Consider the following 15,567-nt stretch of genomic DNA (forward strand, 5'->3'; position numbering starts at 1 on the left):
TCACAGGTTCTTAGAAAAGAAAGGCTCAGTGCCAGCGCCCTCCTCAGCAGTCTGGTGGGAGGAGGTGGAGGCAGGCCACGCTGGGGGAATGAGGAGGCTGGTTACGGGGGGACGTGGGGGCAGCTGGTGGGGCATGAGGGCAGAGGGGGCTTCATCTGAGGGCGCAGGAGGCGGCCGGGAGAACTGAAGGAGTCTTCTCGCCCCTCCCAGCGGGTCCAGGAGTCCAGGAAGGCTGCGGTTCCAGGGACGTGGAAAAAAGCTTTTCACCCTGTAATTTAAGTAGGAAGTCCATGTGTGCGAAGGGAAGCTGGTACTGCCCGAAGCAAATTGTACACGTGCTGTTGCTCTTTGATGGACACCTTCCATGCCCCCCCCCAACGCCTGTGGGCCCATGTGCTGTGTGTGTGTGTTTGTGATCAGTACCTACAGTTGGTATCAAAATCAAAAGTTACAAAAAAGTAGATGGTGAGAAGGAAGTGGCTGAGGCCCCACCTTAGAAACAGTTCCGATAAGTCCATCAGTGCGTTTGGCCAGTCTCTCTTGGTGAGACGGGAGATGGTTTCTAATCTCTCGTTATTACAGGCAATGTTGTAACAGCCTTTTCCGGGTTACTTTGCGGAATGCCGGCGATGGACCCTGGGCCTGGGGCCTGCGCCTGGGAGCGCCAGTGGGTGCTGCCAGATGGAAGTGATGTCCCAGGTGCCTTCGCCAGTGGGGTTGTCAACTTTTTAAAATTTTTGCCAACCTGCTAGGTTGTAAGACAGGTGCAGTGTGCCTTTGGTTTGCATCCGTTTGTGATGTTCACACCTGCTCACGTGTCTACAGACACGTGTTTACAGGGGTCCAGGGTGTAGATTCTCAGCTTTGAATCCAGCTGCACAGCTTGCTTACTAGCTCTCGGGGTGTCCGTTTCCCTGTCTGAACGGTGGGACTAATCAGACCACTCGTGTCTTAGGGCTGCTGTTAATTCATGGGATTCTCATAGACCAGCAGCAGCCTGGGCCACAAGGCTCTTGGGCACCTCGTGATGGTGCTGGATGGGCTGCTCTCTCCTTGCTGGATGGGACAGGCGCGTGGGCAGCACCTTGGCCTTCTGAGCTGTGTTCTTCCCCACTGTTGCCAGCGCTGGAGCTTGTGCACCAGCCCCAGGGAGACCCGCTTCCCTGCCCGCCTGTGCCTCCGTCCCTCCCCGCAGCCAGATGGGCGAGGCAGGGCTGGGAGGACAAGTGAACCCGTATGGGGACGAGAAGGGCCGGGAGCCCACGCCCTCCCGGGAGTGTCAGCTGCTTGCTTGGGTGCTGGTTCTCAGGGTTTGTCTTTGGAAGCGTGGTAACAGCACCATATGGACATGGGCCTGATTTACGCTGTCTTAAAATAAATATCCATGCTTATTTTAGGAGAGAAACTTCTGGAATCCAGAATGTTGTTTTTGGCCTAAGAACTTACCCCACACTAACATCTTTGTGGGGTGGTGGCTGCTCCCCAAACCCCGGGGACACAGCGGCTGCAGTAGAAGTGAGGCACGTGATGCATTGCACCTCAGGTACAAAGGTGGGTCCTGACTTGTCAGCAGGTGTGGTTGGAAGAGCCCATCTGTGTACTGGTGGCTGGAGAACTTGGCCAGGATTTCCCTGCCTCGGGGACATCCAGCCTGAAAGCCTAGTTAAATCACGACATGCTTCTCTGTGACTGAGATCCAGCCAGGTTGAGCCGCTGCTCCGCTAGGACCCCTGGGAGGGCGGTGACAGGGGCGGAGGGCAGGACACAGAGGGCGGGACGCCAGGGTGGGCGTCACGCCAGGGAGGCACACCCAGCCTTTGAAGGGTGACTGTGGGTGCTGAGGATGGACCAGGCTCCACAAAGGTGACAGGGGCCCGAGAGTGGGGCTGCTCCGAGGGAAGGGGCGTTCAGGTAGGCCCCCGGCATGTGGGGGGCATTCACGGCATGGAGAAATTCAAAGAAACAGAAACACTTGGCAAGTTGCCACTTTATTTTATTTGCGGGATCTTAGTTCCCCAACCAGGGACTAAACCCAGGCCGCCTGCAGTGGGGGACGGAGTCCTAACTTCTGGACTGCCGGGGACGTCCTAAGTTGCCCCTTTAAATAAGAGTCGCCCCATCAGAGGCCACTCTGATTTAGAAATGAGGGGTGTCCTGCTTTCTATTTATGAGTCACAGTGGTGTCATTTGTCTAAAGGATGGGCTAAGTGAAGGCCGTTTCTTTAGTCTCTGTTCAGGTCACTGGGAGCCGTGCTTCTGCCACTAACGGGGCCCAGGACTCTGAAGGCCTGAACCACCAGGGATAAGAGAGGAGTTTATTCATTTAAGGGTCCTTTAAATACAAAGAGAAAAACTCAGGTGAAGATACTGAAACAGACAACATGTGTTCAGTCAGCACTGCAGTCAGAACAAGCGCTTTCCGTCCTTGCTAAGGCTGGTTTTTCTGTCCTGAGCCAGGATACCCCAGCCTTGGTGAGTCTGAATGACCCTGAAATGACCGCTCCCAGGCCGGCTCCGGCGCAGCACGAGCTTCCCTCTGGCTGCTTCTGGCCTCTGACGTGATGGAGTTCAGGACACGCCACCCCAACGTGTGGCACCTAGGCTTCCTGAGTATCTTAAGCTTGAAGGAGTTTGAGAAAACAGCAGAAGCGGGGTGGTCAGAGTGACCTTCTTCCCTGAACCCGGCCATGAAACTCCCCTTTGAGAGGGCCCCCTCCCTGCACCAGGAAGAGGGAAGGCAGGGAATTGGGGCCGAGAAATCTGTATAAACAAACCTTGTCTTGTCTTCCTAGTTACTCCTTCACCATGGACCACCCCAGCCCAAACCCCTCCAGCCTCATCAGTTCTTCACAAACTTATTGATTCCTTGTCTAAAAGGTATAAAAGCTTCCTGCTCCTGTTACTGTTAGTTTCATTTTCAGACCCAGCCAGGGACCCTAAGAGGGTCAAGGAAAACTTTCCCTCCCCTGCAGACACTTGTAAGATAAGTTCTAGACTCAAAGCTCTCTCTGTCTCGCTGACTCCCTGGCTCATTTGTACACACACATACACCCTCCTGGATTGTGATTTAAATTGCATTTAACAATTACTTTGGGGACGGTTCATATATTTACAGTATCTTCCAGTCCTGGTCATGATTTAGCTCTCCATTGCTTTAGGTTTTTATTATACCCCTCAGAGTTTTCTAATGTCCTCTGTAAAGGTGTTTCCGGTCTTTGAATGTGCTCTTAGATACTTTATTGTTACCCTGTTGTATGAGAGTATGTTTTCCCTTATAAGCCTTTTCTTGATTTACCAGCTGGCTGGGACTTCTGGTACCGTTGAATGGAAGTGGCAGTGTAGAGAGCATCCTGGTTTATTCCTGATGTCAAAGATAATGTTTTCTAAGTTTTACCATTAAGCATGAGGTTTGCTGTGAGTGGTTTTGGGATTTTTTTATTTGTTTGGTAGATGCCTCGTAAAAGGTAAGGAAGTTCTCTTACAATCTTAGTTTGTGTGGAATGTTTTTTAAATTGTGAATGGATGTTAAATTTTTGTTGAATGCTTTTTTTTTTGCATCTATTGAGATAAACAGAACAATTGGTGGTAAATTTTTCTGATATTAAATGATCTTGCATTCCTGTGATAAAATCACCTTAATTATATTGTACCATCCTTTAAAATACTGCTAGACCCTGTTTGGTCATATTAGGATGTTTGCATCTTGGTTTCTTTGAAGAAACTTACAGTGAATTCCCTTTTTTTTTTTTTTCCTGCACCGCGGGTCTTTCAGGATCTGTTCCCTGACCAGGGGTTGAACCGGGGCCACAGCAGTGAAAGCCCAGAATCCTAACCACTAGGTCACCAGGGAACTCCCCTGAATTCCATTCTTGTACTGCCCTGACCCAGGTTTGGTGTCAGTTTATGAATTCCATTCTTGTACTGCCCTGACCCAGGTTTGGTGTCAGTTTAAGCTACATCAGGTGGTTGGAGAGTGCTTCCCCTTTCTCTTTCCTGAAAGAGTTTGTGTTGGATTGGAATGAATTCTTCCTTGAAGTATGGTGGAACTCTTCAGGGAAGCTCCTTGCCTGTAGGTGTGTTTGATTTGCATTGATATGTGTGCATATTGGGGGAGGAGACTTTTTACCAGTGATTTGATTTCCTTGATGTTTATAGGATTATTCAGGTTTTCTATTTCTTCTTGAATCATATATATTTTTTTATTTTTTATTTTTATTTTTCTTTTTTTGCGGTATGCGGGCCTCTCACTGTTGTGGCCTCGCCTGTTGCAGAGCAAAGCCTCCAGAAGCGCAGGCTCAGCAGCCATGGCTCACAGGCCCAGCCGCTCCGCGACATGTGGGATCTTCCTGGGGCGCGAACCCGTGTCCCCTGCATCGGCAGGCAGACTCTCAACCACTGCGCCACCAGGGAAGCCCTTGAATCATATTTTTAACTTAATGTTTTCCAGTAATTTATCTGTGTGGTTTACATTTTCCAATATATTGACTTAAAGTGACCGCAGCACCTCTTCCCCATGAGACTTGCCCCCAGAAGGCATTTCTGATGGCTGGCTCTGCTGTCAGAGGTCATTAGTCTTTTCCGAGAATGCACATTTGCCTTGGCGATCCCCCCTAGTGGATCCAAGTTTTCCTTTTCTGTTTCAATATTTTTTTCCTATTTCTTTCCCTCCTTACATTTTTTGGGGGTTGTTTTCCTGTTACTTCTCAAACTTCTTAAAGATGGGTGTTTAGCTCATTAATTCCACCTGCTTATTTTCTAATAAGAGTCTACATTCCCCTTTAAGTTCTGGTAAGTACCTATTTTGTTATTGTTTAGTTCAAAATATTTTCTAATTTCCATTATTCTTAGACGCATGGGTATATAGAAGTACATTTCCTAAATTATAAACATATGAGGATTTTCTTTTTTTTTTCTTTTTTTTTTTTTGCGGTACACGGGCCTCTCACTGTTGTAGCCTCTCCTGTTGCAGAGCACAGGCTCCGGACGCGCAGGCTCAGCAGCCATGGCTCACGGGCCTAGCCGCTCCGCGACATGTGGGATCTTCCTGGGGCGCGAACCCGTGTCCCTTGCATCGGCAGGCGGACTCTCAACCACTGTGCCACCAGGGAAGCCCGAGGGTTTTTCTAGTTATACTTTATTATTGATTTCTAATTTAATTGTATTGTGGTCATCAGAGAATATACTGTGGTTTCAGTCATTGAATTTGTTGAGATGTGCTGTGTGGTCAACTTTTGTAAATGTGTGCAGTAAATGAGTCTGTGGTTCTTAGATACAGTTTTCTACATGTATTTTAATTCCAGTTTCTTCATCACAATGTGCAAATCCTGTATATCTGCCCTCGTTTGTGTTGTTCTACCAGTTAGTGAAAGATGCAGTAAAATATATACTATATTTTATACAAATATATACTATGTATTTATATATACTAAATATACTATAAATATATAAATTACTATGTAAACTATTTATATACTACAATTACTAGTCCTATTTTGATTATAAATTTATCTCAAGGTTTTTTCAATTTTTGACTTACGTATTTTGAGACTGTGTTATTAGGTAACAAGATTTACGCTTGCTGTTTATCTCCCTGCTGTTTTATCTCGTAAAGTTTTTCGATTAAATATTACTGTGTAGGGACTTCCCTGGTGGCACAGTGGTTAAGAATCCACCTGCCAATGCAGGGGACATGGGTTCGATCCCTGGTCCAGGAAGATCCCACATACCCCAGAGCAATTAAGCCCATATGCCACAACTACTGAAGCCTGTGTGCCACAACTACTGAAGCCTGTACACCTAGAGCCCGTGCTCTGCAACAAGAGAAGCCACTGCAGTGAGAAGCCCGCACACCACAACGAAGAGTAGCCGCTGCTCGTGGCAACTAGAGAAAGCCTGCGCGCAGCAACAGAGACCCAATACAGCCAAAAATAATTTTAAAAAATTTTAAAATGTTACTATATAAGCAAAATATGAATATATTTAATATAGTTTTTACTTTATTATTATTTTTCAATATTTGTTTTTAGTTTGGCTGCGCTGGGTCTTTGTTGTGGCATGCGGGCTTCTTAGTTGCGGCATGCAGGATCTAGTTCCCTGACCAGGAATCGAACCCGGGCCCCCTGCATTGGGAGTGCGGAGTCTTACCCACTGTACCACCAGGGAAGTCCCTTTACTTTATTATTTAAATATCTTTTTCTATCCTTTTGCTACTTTAACTTCTTTTTTTTGTTAATTTTTATTGAAATATAGTTGATCTACAATGTTGTGTTAGTTTCAAGTATACAGCAGAATGATTCAGTTATACATATATACATATACTCATTCTTTTTCAGATATTTTTCCCTATATGGGAAAGATTACAGAATATTTAGTAGAGTTCTCTGTGCTATACAGCAGGTTCTTGTTGGTTATCTATTTATATATAGTAGATGTGTGTAAATTAATCCCAAGCTCCTAATTTATCCCTCCCCCCCGCAACCCCCTGCCCTACCTTTCCCCTTTGGGAACCATAAGTTTGTTTTCTAAGTCTGTGAGTCTGCTTCTGTTTTGTAAATTAGTTCATTTGTATCAGTTTTTAGATTGTACCTGTAAGTCGTATCATATAATAGTTATCTTTCTCTGTCTGACTTAACTTCACTTAGTATGATCATCTCTAAGTCAGTCCATGTTGCTGCAAGTGGCATTATTTCATTCTTTTTTATGGCTGAGTAATATTCCATTGTAGAAATATACCACATCTTCTTTATCCATTTATCTGTCGATGGACACTTAGGTTGCTTCTGTATCTTGTCTATTGTAAATAGTGCTGCAATGAACATTGGGGTGCATGTATCTCTTCAAAGTATGATTTTCTTCGGATATTTGCCCAGGAGTGGGATTGTTGGATCATATGGTAGCTCTGTTTTTAGTTTTTAAGAAACCTTCATACCGTTCGCAATAGTGGCTGCACCAATTTACATTCCCACCAACAGTGTAGGAGGGCTCCCTTTTCTCCACATCCTCACCAACATTTGTTATTTGTGTTCTTTTTGATGATAGCCATTCTGACAGGTGTGAGGTGATATCTCATTGTGGTTTTGATTTGCATTTTTCTATTTTAACTTCTTTGTGTGAATCACATACATACAAGATATCCATAAAACAAATATACTGTTAGCAAATAATTATGATTCATAGGTCTGTGTTGCCACCACCCAGGTTCTAGCCATATCTTTTTATCCTTTCTGCATCCTTGTTTAAGGTGTGTGTCTCATAAGTAGCATCTAGATAAAGTTTGTTTTCTGTCTAGTTGAAACCTTCAACTCTAACATTTAGTTCATTTATATTTAATATATGCATTGAAATATTTGGGTTTAAATCTTCCTTCTGTCGTTGTGCTTCCTGTTCTTCCCATGGTGTTTTTCCTCCCTTCCTCACCTCCCTTTACAGGTTTGGAAGTTATACACCTGCTCTTTGTTCTTGCAGACGTTTCATCAGAAATTACAACATTTATCCTTAATGTACCAGAATCTACATTTAATCCATACGTGGGTCTTCTTTTTTGGACAGTACCCAGACTCTGGGAGTCATTGGTCTGCGCCTTCACCCTGGCTTCTCCTGCTCACATAACATGAGCGGATCTCTTCAAAGTTCTGTGAGACGCTGCTGCTCTGCCCACCTGCACATTGACCATTTTCTTTACTCACCATTCTGCCTTCTTTTAGAGTCTGAAGTTTAGACTTTAGTGGGGGTTTTTTGTTTTGTTTTTCTGTCTGAATCATATCCTTGGATTTCCTTTAGAGAGATTTTGCAGAAGTCAAACTTTTTAGTTGTCTGCAAATGTCATTTCCTGAATTCTTTTTATTTATTTATCTATCTATCTATTTATTTATTTATGGCTGTGTTGGGTCTTCGTTGCTGCGCGCAGGCTTTCTCTAGTTGCGTCAAGCAGGGGCTGCTCTTCATTCCAGTGTGTGGGCTTCTCACTGAGGTGGCTTCTCTTGTTGTGGAGCACGGACTCTAGGTGCATGGGCTTCAGTAGTTGTGGCTCGCGGGCTCTAGACCGCAGGCTCAGTAGTTGTGGCGCACAGGCCTAGTTGCTCTGCGGCATGTGGGATCTTCCCGGACCAGGGCTTGAACCCGTGTCCCCTGCATTGGCAGGCGGATTCTTAACCACTACGCCACCAGGGAAGCCCCCATTTCCTGAATTCTTGAAAGATATTTTCACTGCATGTAGAATTCTGGGAAAGCAGTTATTATCTTTCAGGACTTTACAGGTACCTTCCCCTACTGCCTTCTGGGTTCCACTGTTTTACTTGGGAAGTTGCTGTTGAAAAGTAATTTTCCCTTCCTTTCTGGATGCTTCTAAGACTTTTTTTCTTTTTTCTTTGGTGTTCTGCAGTTTCACTATTAGGTGATCAGGTGTGGCTTTTTTATTTATCTTGCTTGGGATTGTTGGACTTGTCTGTGGATTGGTGTCTTTCTTCAGTTCTGGAATCACCTCCTCATCTCCTCACATAGTGCCTCTGCCCCATTTTCCTCTCACTTTACCTTCTGTAAATCCACACACATCTGTGCTTTTGCTGTCAGATCCAAGAAGTCACTGCCAAATCCAACATCATGAAGATTATTCCCTACATTTTCTTCTAAGGGTCTTACAGTTTTTACATTTAGTTCCTTGATCCATTTTGAGTGCATTTTTGTATATGGTGTGAGGCAGGGGTCCAACTTCATTCTTTCACATGTCAATATCTTGTTTTCCCACACCGTTTGTTGAAAAGACTGTTCTTTCCACATTGAATGGTTGTGACACCCTTGTTGAAAAATCACTTGACTTTATATGTGAGGGTTTACTTCTGGACTGACACATAATTTCTCAGAGATTAATACTGGATCCATCACACACGTATTCATAAATGTCATGGTGCTTCGAGTCGCCAGTTCCATTGTTTGGGACAAGATGTATGCAGTGCTGCTGGCCTCACTCAGATGGGAGTCATGTTGGCTGCTGTTTCACATTTTCTGAAGCCACACAATATAAGATGTATTTGGGCAAAAGTTTTCTCAAATTATTTATGTGTAAAACTAGTTCACCTGCCACTTCCAACTAAATTTAGAATGGCTAAGCCATGATTAGCTATTAGTGTTTTATGTACTCATATTACTATTGAAGTATTAGATCTTTAACGTCTAGGCCTGCACTTCCCTTCTTCACAACAGGCTTCCTAAACACACTTTTTGTGTTTCATTCTCTCTGTGACCCTCTGCTCTGTGTTGACTTGTTGACAGGTTGTGGCGTTTTTCTCTCACCCCAGCTGTGTGGACAGAGCCACACGCCCTCTGAACAACAACGGCTCTTGCGTGCATGTTCCAGTGTTTCTTCTGTCAGAGAGCCCAGCAGAGCTGCAGCTCCTCCCGTGCCAGCCCTGAGCTGAGCCAGGAGTGCCCAGCGGAGATGGTGAAGATGACAAGGTCCAAAACTTTCCAAGCGTATCTGCCAAACTGCCACCGAACGTACAGTTGTGTCCACTGCAGGGCCCACCTGGCCAATCACGATGAGCTGATCTCCAAGGCAAGTGTCTGGTCAAGAACTCGGTAGGCTGTCCTCAGCCATGATCACTGAGCCTAAGTGTAGACAAATACTGAACCACCCCATGGCCTCCTGGGTTTGCTGGGCCCAGAATGTCTGGAGCCCTGTGGATGGCACTGAGGGAAATTGTGTGTGTGAGTGAGGGCAGCTACATCGTGGTCTTGGCCGAGTGGTGGATTTTGGGGGCCAGGCCACGGGCCTCTGAAGATCCCACAGTAAGATGAGTCAGTGACTTGTAAGAGCAGTTAAATTCATGTAAAGCCAGGGGACGTGGACAGTACAAAGGAAGCCTGGAAAATCTGTGGAAATAGTTTCATAATAAGGGAATTAAGAAAATTTTAAAACTCAGAATAGTTAAGAAGAGAAGAGGCTGCCTTGGGGGCAATTGGATCTTTCAGGAAAGAGCCTGGGAGGGAAGCTCTGCCAGGGCCACGGCGCTGTGGGGGCCACGAGCAGCCCCCTGGGGGTGAAGAGGGCAGGACCTGCCTCATTGCCTTGAACTCTTGACTAGCAGTTTGTCCTGTTTATAACCAACCACTTGGGAACATTTAAAACAATCCCTCGGGAGACAGTGATTGTCCTCCCTCCCCGTGCTTGTGGGTCACGACCCCCACCCGTCCTCTAAGTCTGCCTCCCTGGGCAGGAGCCTTCTGCTCCTTTGAAAACAAAGTCATCAAGAAGTTTCTGGAATCCATGCTTAGGCCTCTTGTTTCAGGCAGTTAGAACATCATCTCTGTACTTGTGATAAGGAAGTGACAGGGTCCTTTTTTCGGGGGCAGACACACGTGCGGCTTGCAGGATCTTAGTTCCCTGACCAGGGATGGAACCCGTGCCCCGTGTAGTGGAAGTGCAGAGTCCTAACCACTGGACCACCAGGGAAGTCCTGGGTCCATCATCTTAAGGGAAAGCCATCAGATAAGGTGGTGTCTGTGCCATCACTGCTTCTGTGGCCCCTCTGTGCATTCAGAAGTTTCAGTGGAAGGGCAGCCCCTCAGCACCAGCTTCGGAGGGAGAGCTGCTCCGGGGCCTCCAGATCGGCCGTGTAGCTCAGGCACTGCTCTGGCCACACGGTGGGGGGAGTGGGTTGTTAGTGTCGAAAAGGAATTTGAGGTGCTTCTTTCAAAGGACCCCAAAGCCAGTAGTAAGCTGTTCTTTAAAATAATCAAGCACAGAGGCCCTCTGGGTGGAGCCGCCCCGACGTGGCCTCGCGTTCCAGCTGGTGATGAATGGCGTCACTTCCATCTGACCACGACAAAGCCTTTAACCCCTCTTTCTTCTTTGCAGTCCTTTCAGGGAAGTCAGGGACGAGCCTACCTCTTCAACTCAGTGTGAGTATCGCTGCCTTGGCCTCGCCAGTGCCGTGTCTGCCACCAGGCCCCGCGTGCTGCTTCTGAGAGCCTGCCAGTGCTCGCTGCCATCGAGGGCTCAGAAAAGCAGATGCTTTTTTCCCAGGCTGGGTGTGGTTTGTTTCCCACTGGGGTAGATCTTGATTTCCACCGAGACAGCAGGACTGTGGGCCCCTCCCCACAGCCTGTCCCATCCTGGATTCTCGGGGGAGGCAAGAAGTTGTTCAAAGGTGGGGGGAGTCAGGAAGGACACCCTGTATCCTGGGAACAGGTGGTGGGGGCGGAACTGTGGGCCCGGGGCCCCATGAGGGTCCCAGCGCCTCCTCCCCACAGGGTGAACGTGGGCTGCGGCCCTGCGGAGGAGCGGGTCCTTCTCACCGGCCTGCACGCCGTGGCGGACATCTACTGTGAGAACTGCAAGACCACACTTGGGTGGAAATACGTGAGTGACCGCGGGTCCGCTGTAATAAAGAACACATTCCCTGTGGAAACAAAACATGCCAGGAAGCGGGATAGGTGCTGCCAGTCAAGGAACATGTTTAAAAACCACACCTTTTAGAGTCCATGGACTGGGGGAGGGAGGGATGGTCACCAGCCAGGTGGGAGGTGGGGGACTGGACATGACCCTGCAGTTGTGCTCACAGCAGACCCCTCGGGGCCCACCCCCAGGACCCGCCTGGGCCCTGGGCCCTGGTCCTGTCCCACACACCACCCACCCCCAGACTCCAGCACGGGGTGGGGGCTGTGTCTGAGCCACTGCATCCCTCGCCCCCGAGAAGGGCCTTCCCCTGTCCACCATCTGTGACCCTGAGGACTTCACTCCCCTGTATCTGGAGTCCCGGGAAGGAGGCCTTTGCTTGGCTTCCCTTCCCAAACTGTCCTGCACATGGTCGGTACTCAGTAACAAACTTGAATCAGTAGTTCCCGACAAGTTTCACCATCATTCTGCGAGTCCAGGCCAGACCTGCCCTGCTCCTGAGGGCTGGTCACCCAGATAGCCACCCCTCCCCAGCCCTGGACCACACGGCGCAAGGGGCGTCTGGGGAGACGTGATACTGCAGTTATTTTCTTTGCAAAGTGTAAAATGAAGTTGAAAAACAAAACCGATTCTGTCCTGAAACCTTGTCTCTCTCTTTTCAAGGAACACGCCTTTGAGAGCAGTCAGAAATATAAGGAAGGAAAATTTATCATTGAGCTTGCTCACATGATCAAAGACAATGGTTGGGAGTAAAGTGAAAACTTCCTGTTCTCTTTTGAATACGATTTTGTGAAAAAGACGGTATAAGTAATGGAAACATAGGCACATCTGATGGCAGTGTTTCTTGAACTCGAGCCTCACAGGCGGCCTCTCCAGGCCAATCCCCTGGGTAAGGCGTCCCTCTGATCTGTGTCTTCTTCAATAACACGGTTATTTCTGAAAAGTTTCAATGCCCTTTTTCTAATTTCTCAAGATGTAGAGAAAAGACCTAACCAACTGGTGACTTATCCATCCAGCTAACACCTTCTTTAACCAATGCCTTTAAGATAGTATGGCTGTGCTCTTTCGTGTTTGATAGAAAACCAGACCGAAGCCCCAAAGCCCACAGGGAGGTCTCTTCGGAGAGCCAGGTTCCCCTCTTGTTTGGAGAGAAGGTATGGTAACTTCTCCCCGATTCGCGGAACAACAACGTTGGTTATTCTTCTTGCAGATGAGCTGTGAGGGCAGTGCTTACTTAGGAATCTCTCAGAAATCTATGAATCTATGCACCAAGGGTGTTTTTAGCCTTGTTCAAAAACAGAGGCCACCAGTAATAACATTTTAGATAAGCTATAGAGAAATGCGTCTAATGTAACATGTTTATTTAAGCCAGTAGCTTCCTTATCTCACAGGCGAGTGAACGAGTCGTTAGCAGAGACGGTCTTGGGCCAGTGTGCAGGCCCAGGCCCAGGCCCATGGGGGCTCCAGGTCAGGCACTGGGCGGCTGGTCCATGGAGTTAAGAGTGGAACGCGCTGGACCAAGGGAAATCAGGTTTCCTTTTCTACTCTGATGTACTTGAAAAAAAAGAATTATTTTTTGCATATTTGAAAGAGGCCAGAGCAGGCTAAGCTTCCAAATTTAACATTTGCCAGATAGTTTTAAAATTTTGGAAAAGGTTACAGTTGGAAGACAGGTTTAAACTTTGCAGTGAAGATGTTTGGTTTGCTCAACAGGTCCCCGTGCCTCCCTGGTTCTGTCCTGTGGGCCGACACAGGCAAGGCCCAGCAGCCGGCCTCCCGAGTCCTGCGTTTCTGCCACAGGTTCAAGTTCCGACTTACTGTGCCTATGCACGGAGTGGGCACCACCCACGGGTTTTGGCCGCTTTGCAGAGAATGGAGACCAAAAGGCATTCCCACAACAGTTTTCGTTTTCAGTGTTCTACCTGGCTCTGGCCAGTGGGCCCAGCCTGCCACTGGGCGTCTGGGGGCCATCAGTGTGGTCACCGGGTCATGAGACTCCCAGGACCCCAGTGCTGAGGGTCAGAGAGAGGGCTGAGGGCGGGGGGAAGAGAGGAGGGTACAGGCCGGCTCCCAAACTCCTTCAGACGAGGTTAGTCCTATGGCCACAAGCGTGAGCTGGCTGGGGACAGAGAGGGACTGGCTGCCAGTTGGTGGGTGGCCCTCCCCTGACCCCCAGCCACTCACCTGGGCTTCCCTTTGACACCATCTCTGCCTGGACCTGCAGCCTGGATCGTGGGGAGTGCGCTGCCTGCCGGGTCGTCCACGAGGGTGACCAGCGGGCCTGAATGCATCTCAAGTTGCCAAGGGAAGTGCTTGGCACAGCGCAGACCTCCACTGCAGGCACTCTGCCGCCTCCCAAGCTGGGCCCTGGGCCTGGTCCTCAGTGCCCCGTGAAGGCCCAGCCAGCACCTTCCCTGAGACGTGAGTACAAATCCCTGAGACCCCACCTGAGCCAGCGGCTCCTCAGCCGGGCCTCCTCCCCAAGCTTCAGCCTGTGGCCCAGCTGCTTCTCCAAAAGATGCTTCCTGACGCTGAGGAACCTCCTAAAATTCCTTTGTATACACTCAACTTATATTTAGAGGTTTTGTATGTTCTGGGCACAGTTACTGCTCCTCTGCTCTGAGCACTTTGGTTTTGTGCCGTCTCTGTGGTGGCATCGAAGTGTTTTTACCAGTGGTCCATGATGACTTTTGTATTTTTGTAGCTGACACCAACAAAGACTCTTAACACTTTTCTTGTTAGTCTTCTGCAAAATCCGAGCTCCTTTTGAAACCAAATGAACTGACCGTGAGCAGCTTCGAGGACGGACACTCACGAGACCTGGTCAAGTGCTGGGATGCGCCACCCTTTTAAATTCCTAAACAGTAAATATCACCCTGTGACTTTTATTTATTTAAGATATTTTTTTTCCTTGCGAAGAGTGGGAGGTGATGCCAGGATTATAAATGCATTTAAGTTAAACTATGTAATGTCTTCTGCACAGTACATATACAGTATTTTTATACCTTAATGCTTATTCTTGATGGCATCTGTCAGATATTAGGAGGGATCAGAAATGGGAGTTGTTTAAAAAGTCGTTTAATTTACCTGATAACCTCACCAGGGAATTAACAAAATCTGAATGTTTTTAATGTCTAGAAAACTACAATTTAAGCTCAAAACGACCTACAGAAATGTAAACCCTCATTTGTCAAAGACTCTGGGCAGGCCTGTCCTTCACTGTGGGTGGCACTGCGGGGCTGCAGCCCAGGGTGGCTGGCCTTCCCTCAGGGCAGTTGGGCATGGCTGCCAGACAGACGGATGGACAGAAGCCCAGGCCAGCCCGAAGGTTTGCCCCTCAAGCAGGACTGCCAAGCTCACATGCACAGGCTTCCTCTGGCCCCACGTCCGGCTCTCCGTCCTCTGTCTGTGAGGTTTAAAAATAAAGCTTCCAACATCCAATGTCTCCTAGTTAGCGGCATCACGGGTCTCGTGACCTGACGGGGTAGCCAAGGAGCTGCTGAGGGTGGAGCCCCCAATCTGGGGGTCCAGGCGCCCTAGGCAAGCGTCCCTGTGTGGCCCACAAGGGCACTTAGGCTGGCCGTCACCAGGCCCGGCCACCTCCTCCCCGTGACCCCAGCTCCCGGAGACAGCACGGGCGTGTAAGCCCCTCAATGGAGAGGGTTAGGAAGACGTGAGGGACGGCAGCCTGGCCCAAGGCATCGGGGGAATGGAAAGGTCACCGTCGAGCCCAGGTCCCAGCTGATGGTCATGGGCAGGGGCCTCGGAGGACGGGCTGCACGGTGGGTCCGTGTGCAGGGAAGGCACCACCATCCGTGGGGACCTGCACATGAGGCTCAGAGGAGGCAAGTGAGACAGGCCCAGGGCTCAGAAGCAGAGACGCGGAAAGAGCCACAGTACCTTCTAGAAGTAAGAGCTGTTGGCACTCACTGACGTGAGGTTTCGGGTGAGGCAGGAAAGGAGAGAAACGGGACCAGAGCCCAAGGGGGTGGTGGCCTTGCTGACCCGAGGACACAAGTGCTGAGTAGGGGAGGGCAGTGATGACCCTGTTGGCCTTGCAGAGGGAGTAGACGGGTCCTGGGAGGAGGCAGCTGTCCCTCAGCTTCCATGGGAGCTTCTGGAAGCCAAGGGAGCAGCGTCACAGTCAGGAGGACTGTGGGATGGAGGGCGCGGAA

General features: G+C 48.6%; 1 protein-coding gene across 1 annotated transcript; it reads left to right on the forward strand.

Moving 5' to 3' along the window:
* Positions 1-9,335: 9,335 nt before the first annotated feature.
* On the forward strand, positions 9,336-15,323 carry YPEL1 (yippee like 1). Its single transcript, XM_082667397.1, has 4 exons — positions 9,336-9,550; positions 10,853-10,896; positions 11,248-11,356; positions 12,056-15,323. Exons 1-4 carry the CDS (start codon positions 9,344-9,346, stop codon positions 12,143-12,145), a joined length of 450 nt encoding a protein of 149 aa, XP_082523523.1. The 5' UTR covers positions 9,336-9,343; the 3' UTR covers positions 12,146-15,323.
* The last annotated feature ends 244 nt before the right edge of the window (positions 15,324-15,567 follow it).

Source organism: Grampus griseus (assembly GCF_964374135.1).
Source record: "Grampus griseus genome assembly, chromosome: 12".
In the NCBI taxonomy this organism is placed as follows: domain Eukaryota; kingdom Metazoa; phylum Chordata; class Mammalia; order Artiodactyla; family Delphinidae; genus Grampus; species Grampus griseus.

What these genes read in the sequence shown, in the direction of transcription:
- YPEL1 (XM_082667397.1), top strand. Translation starts at nt 9,344, where the DNA reads ATGTTCCAGTGTTTCTTCTGTCAGAGAGCCCAGCAGAGCTGCAGCTCC. An exon ending in ACGATGAGCTGATCTCCAAG is followed by an intron (nt 9,551 to 10,852) that starts GCAAGTGTCTGG and finishes TCTTCTTTGCAG; the next exon opens with TCCTTTCAGGGAAGTCAGGG. An exon ending in GCCTACCTCTTCAACTCAGT is followed by an intron (nt 10,897 to 11,247) that starts GTGAGTATCGCT and finishes TCCTCCCCACAG; the next exon opens with GGTGAACGTGGGCTGCGGCC.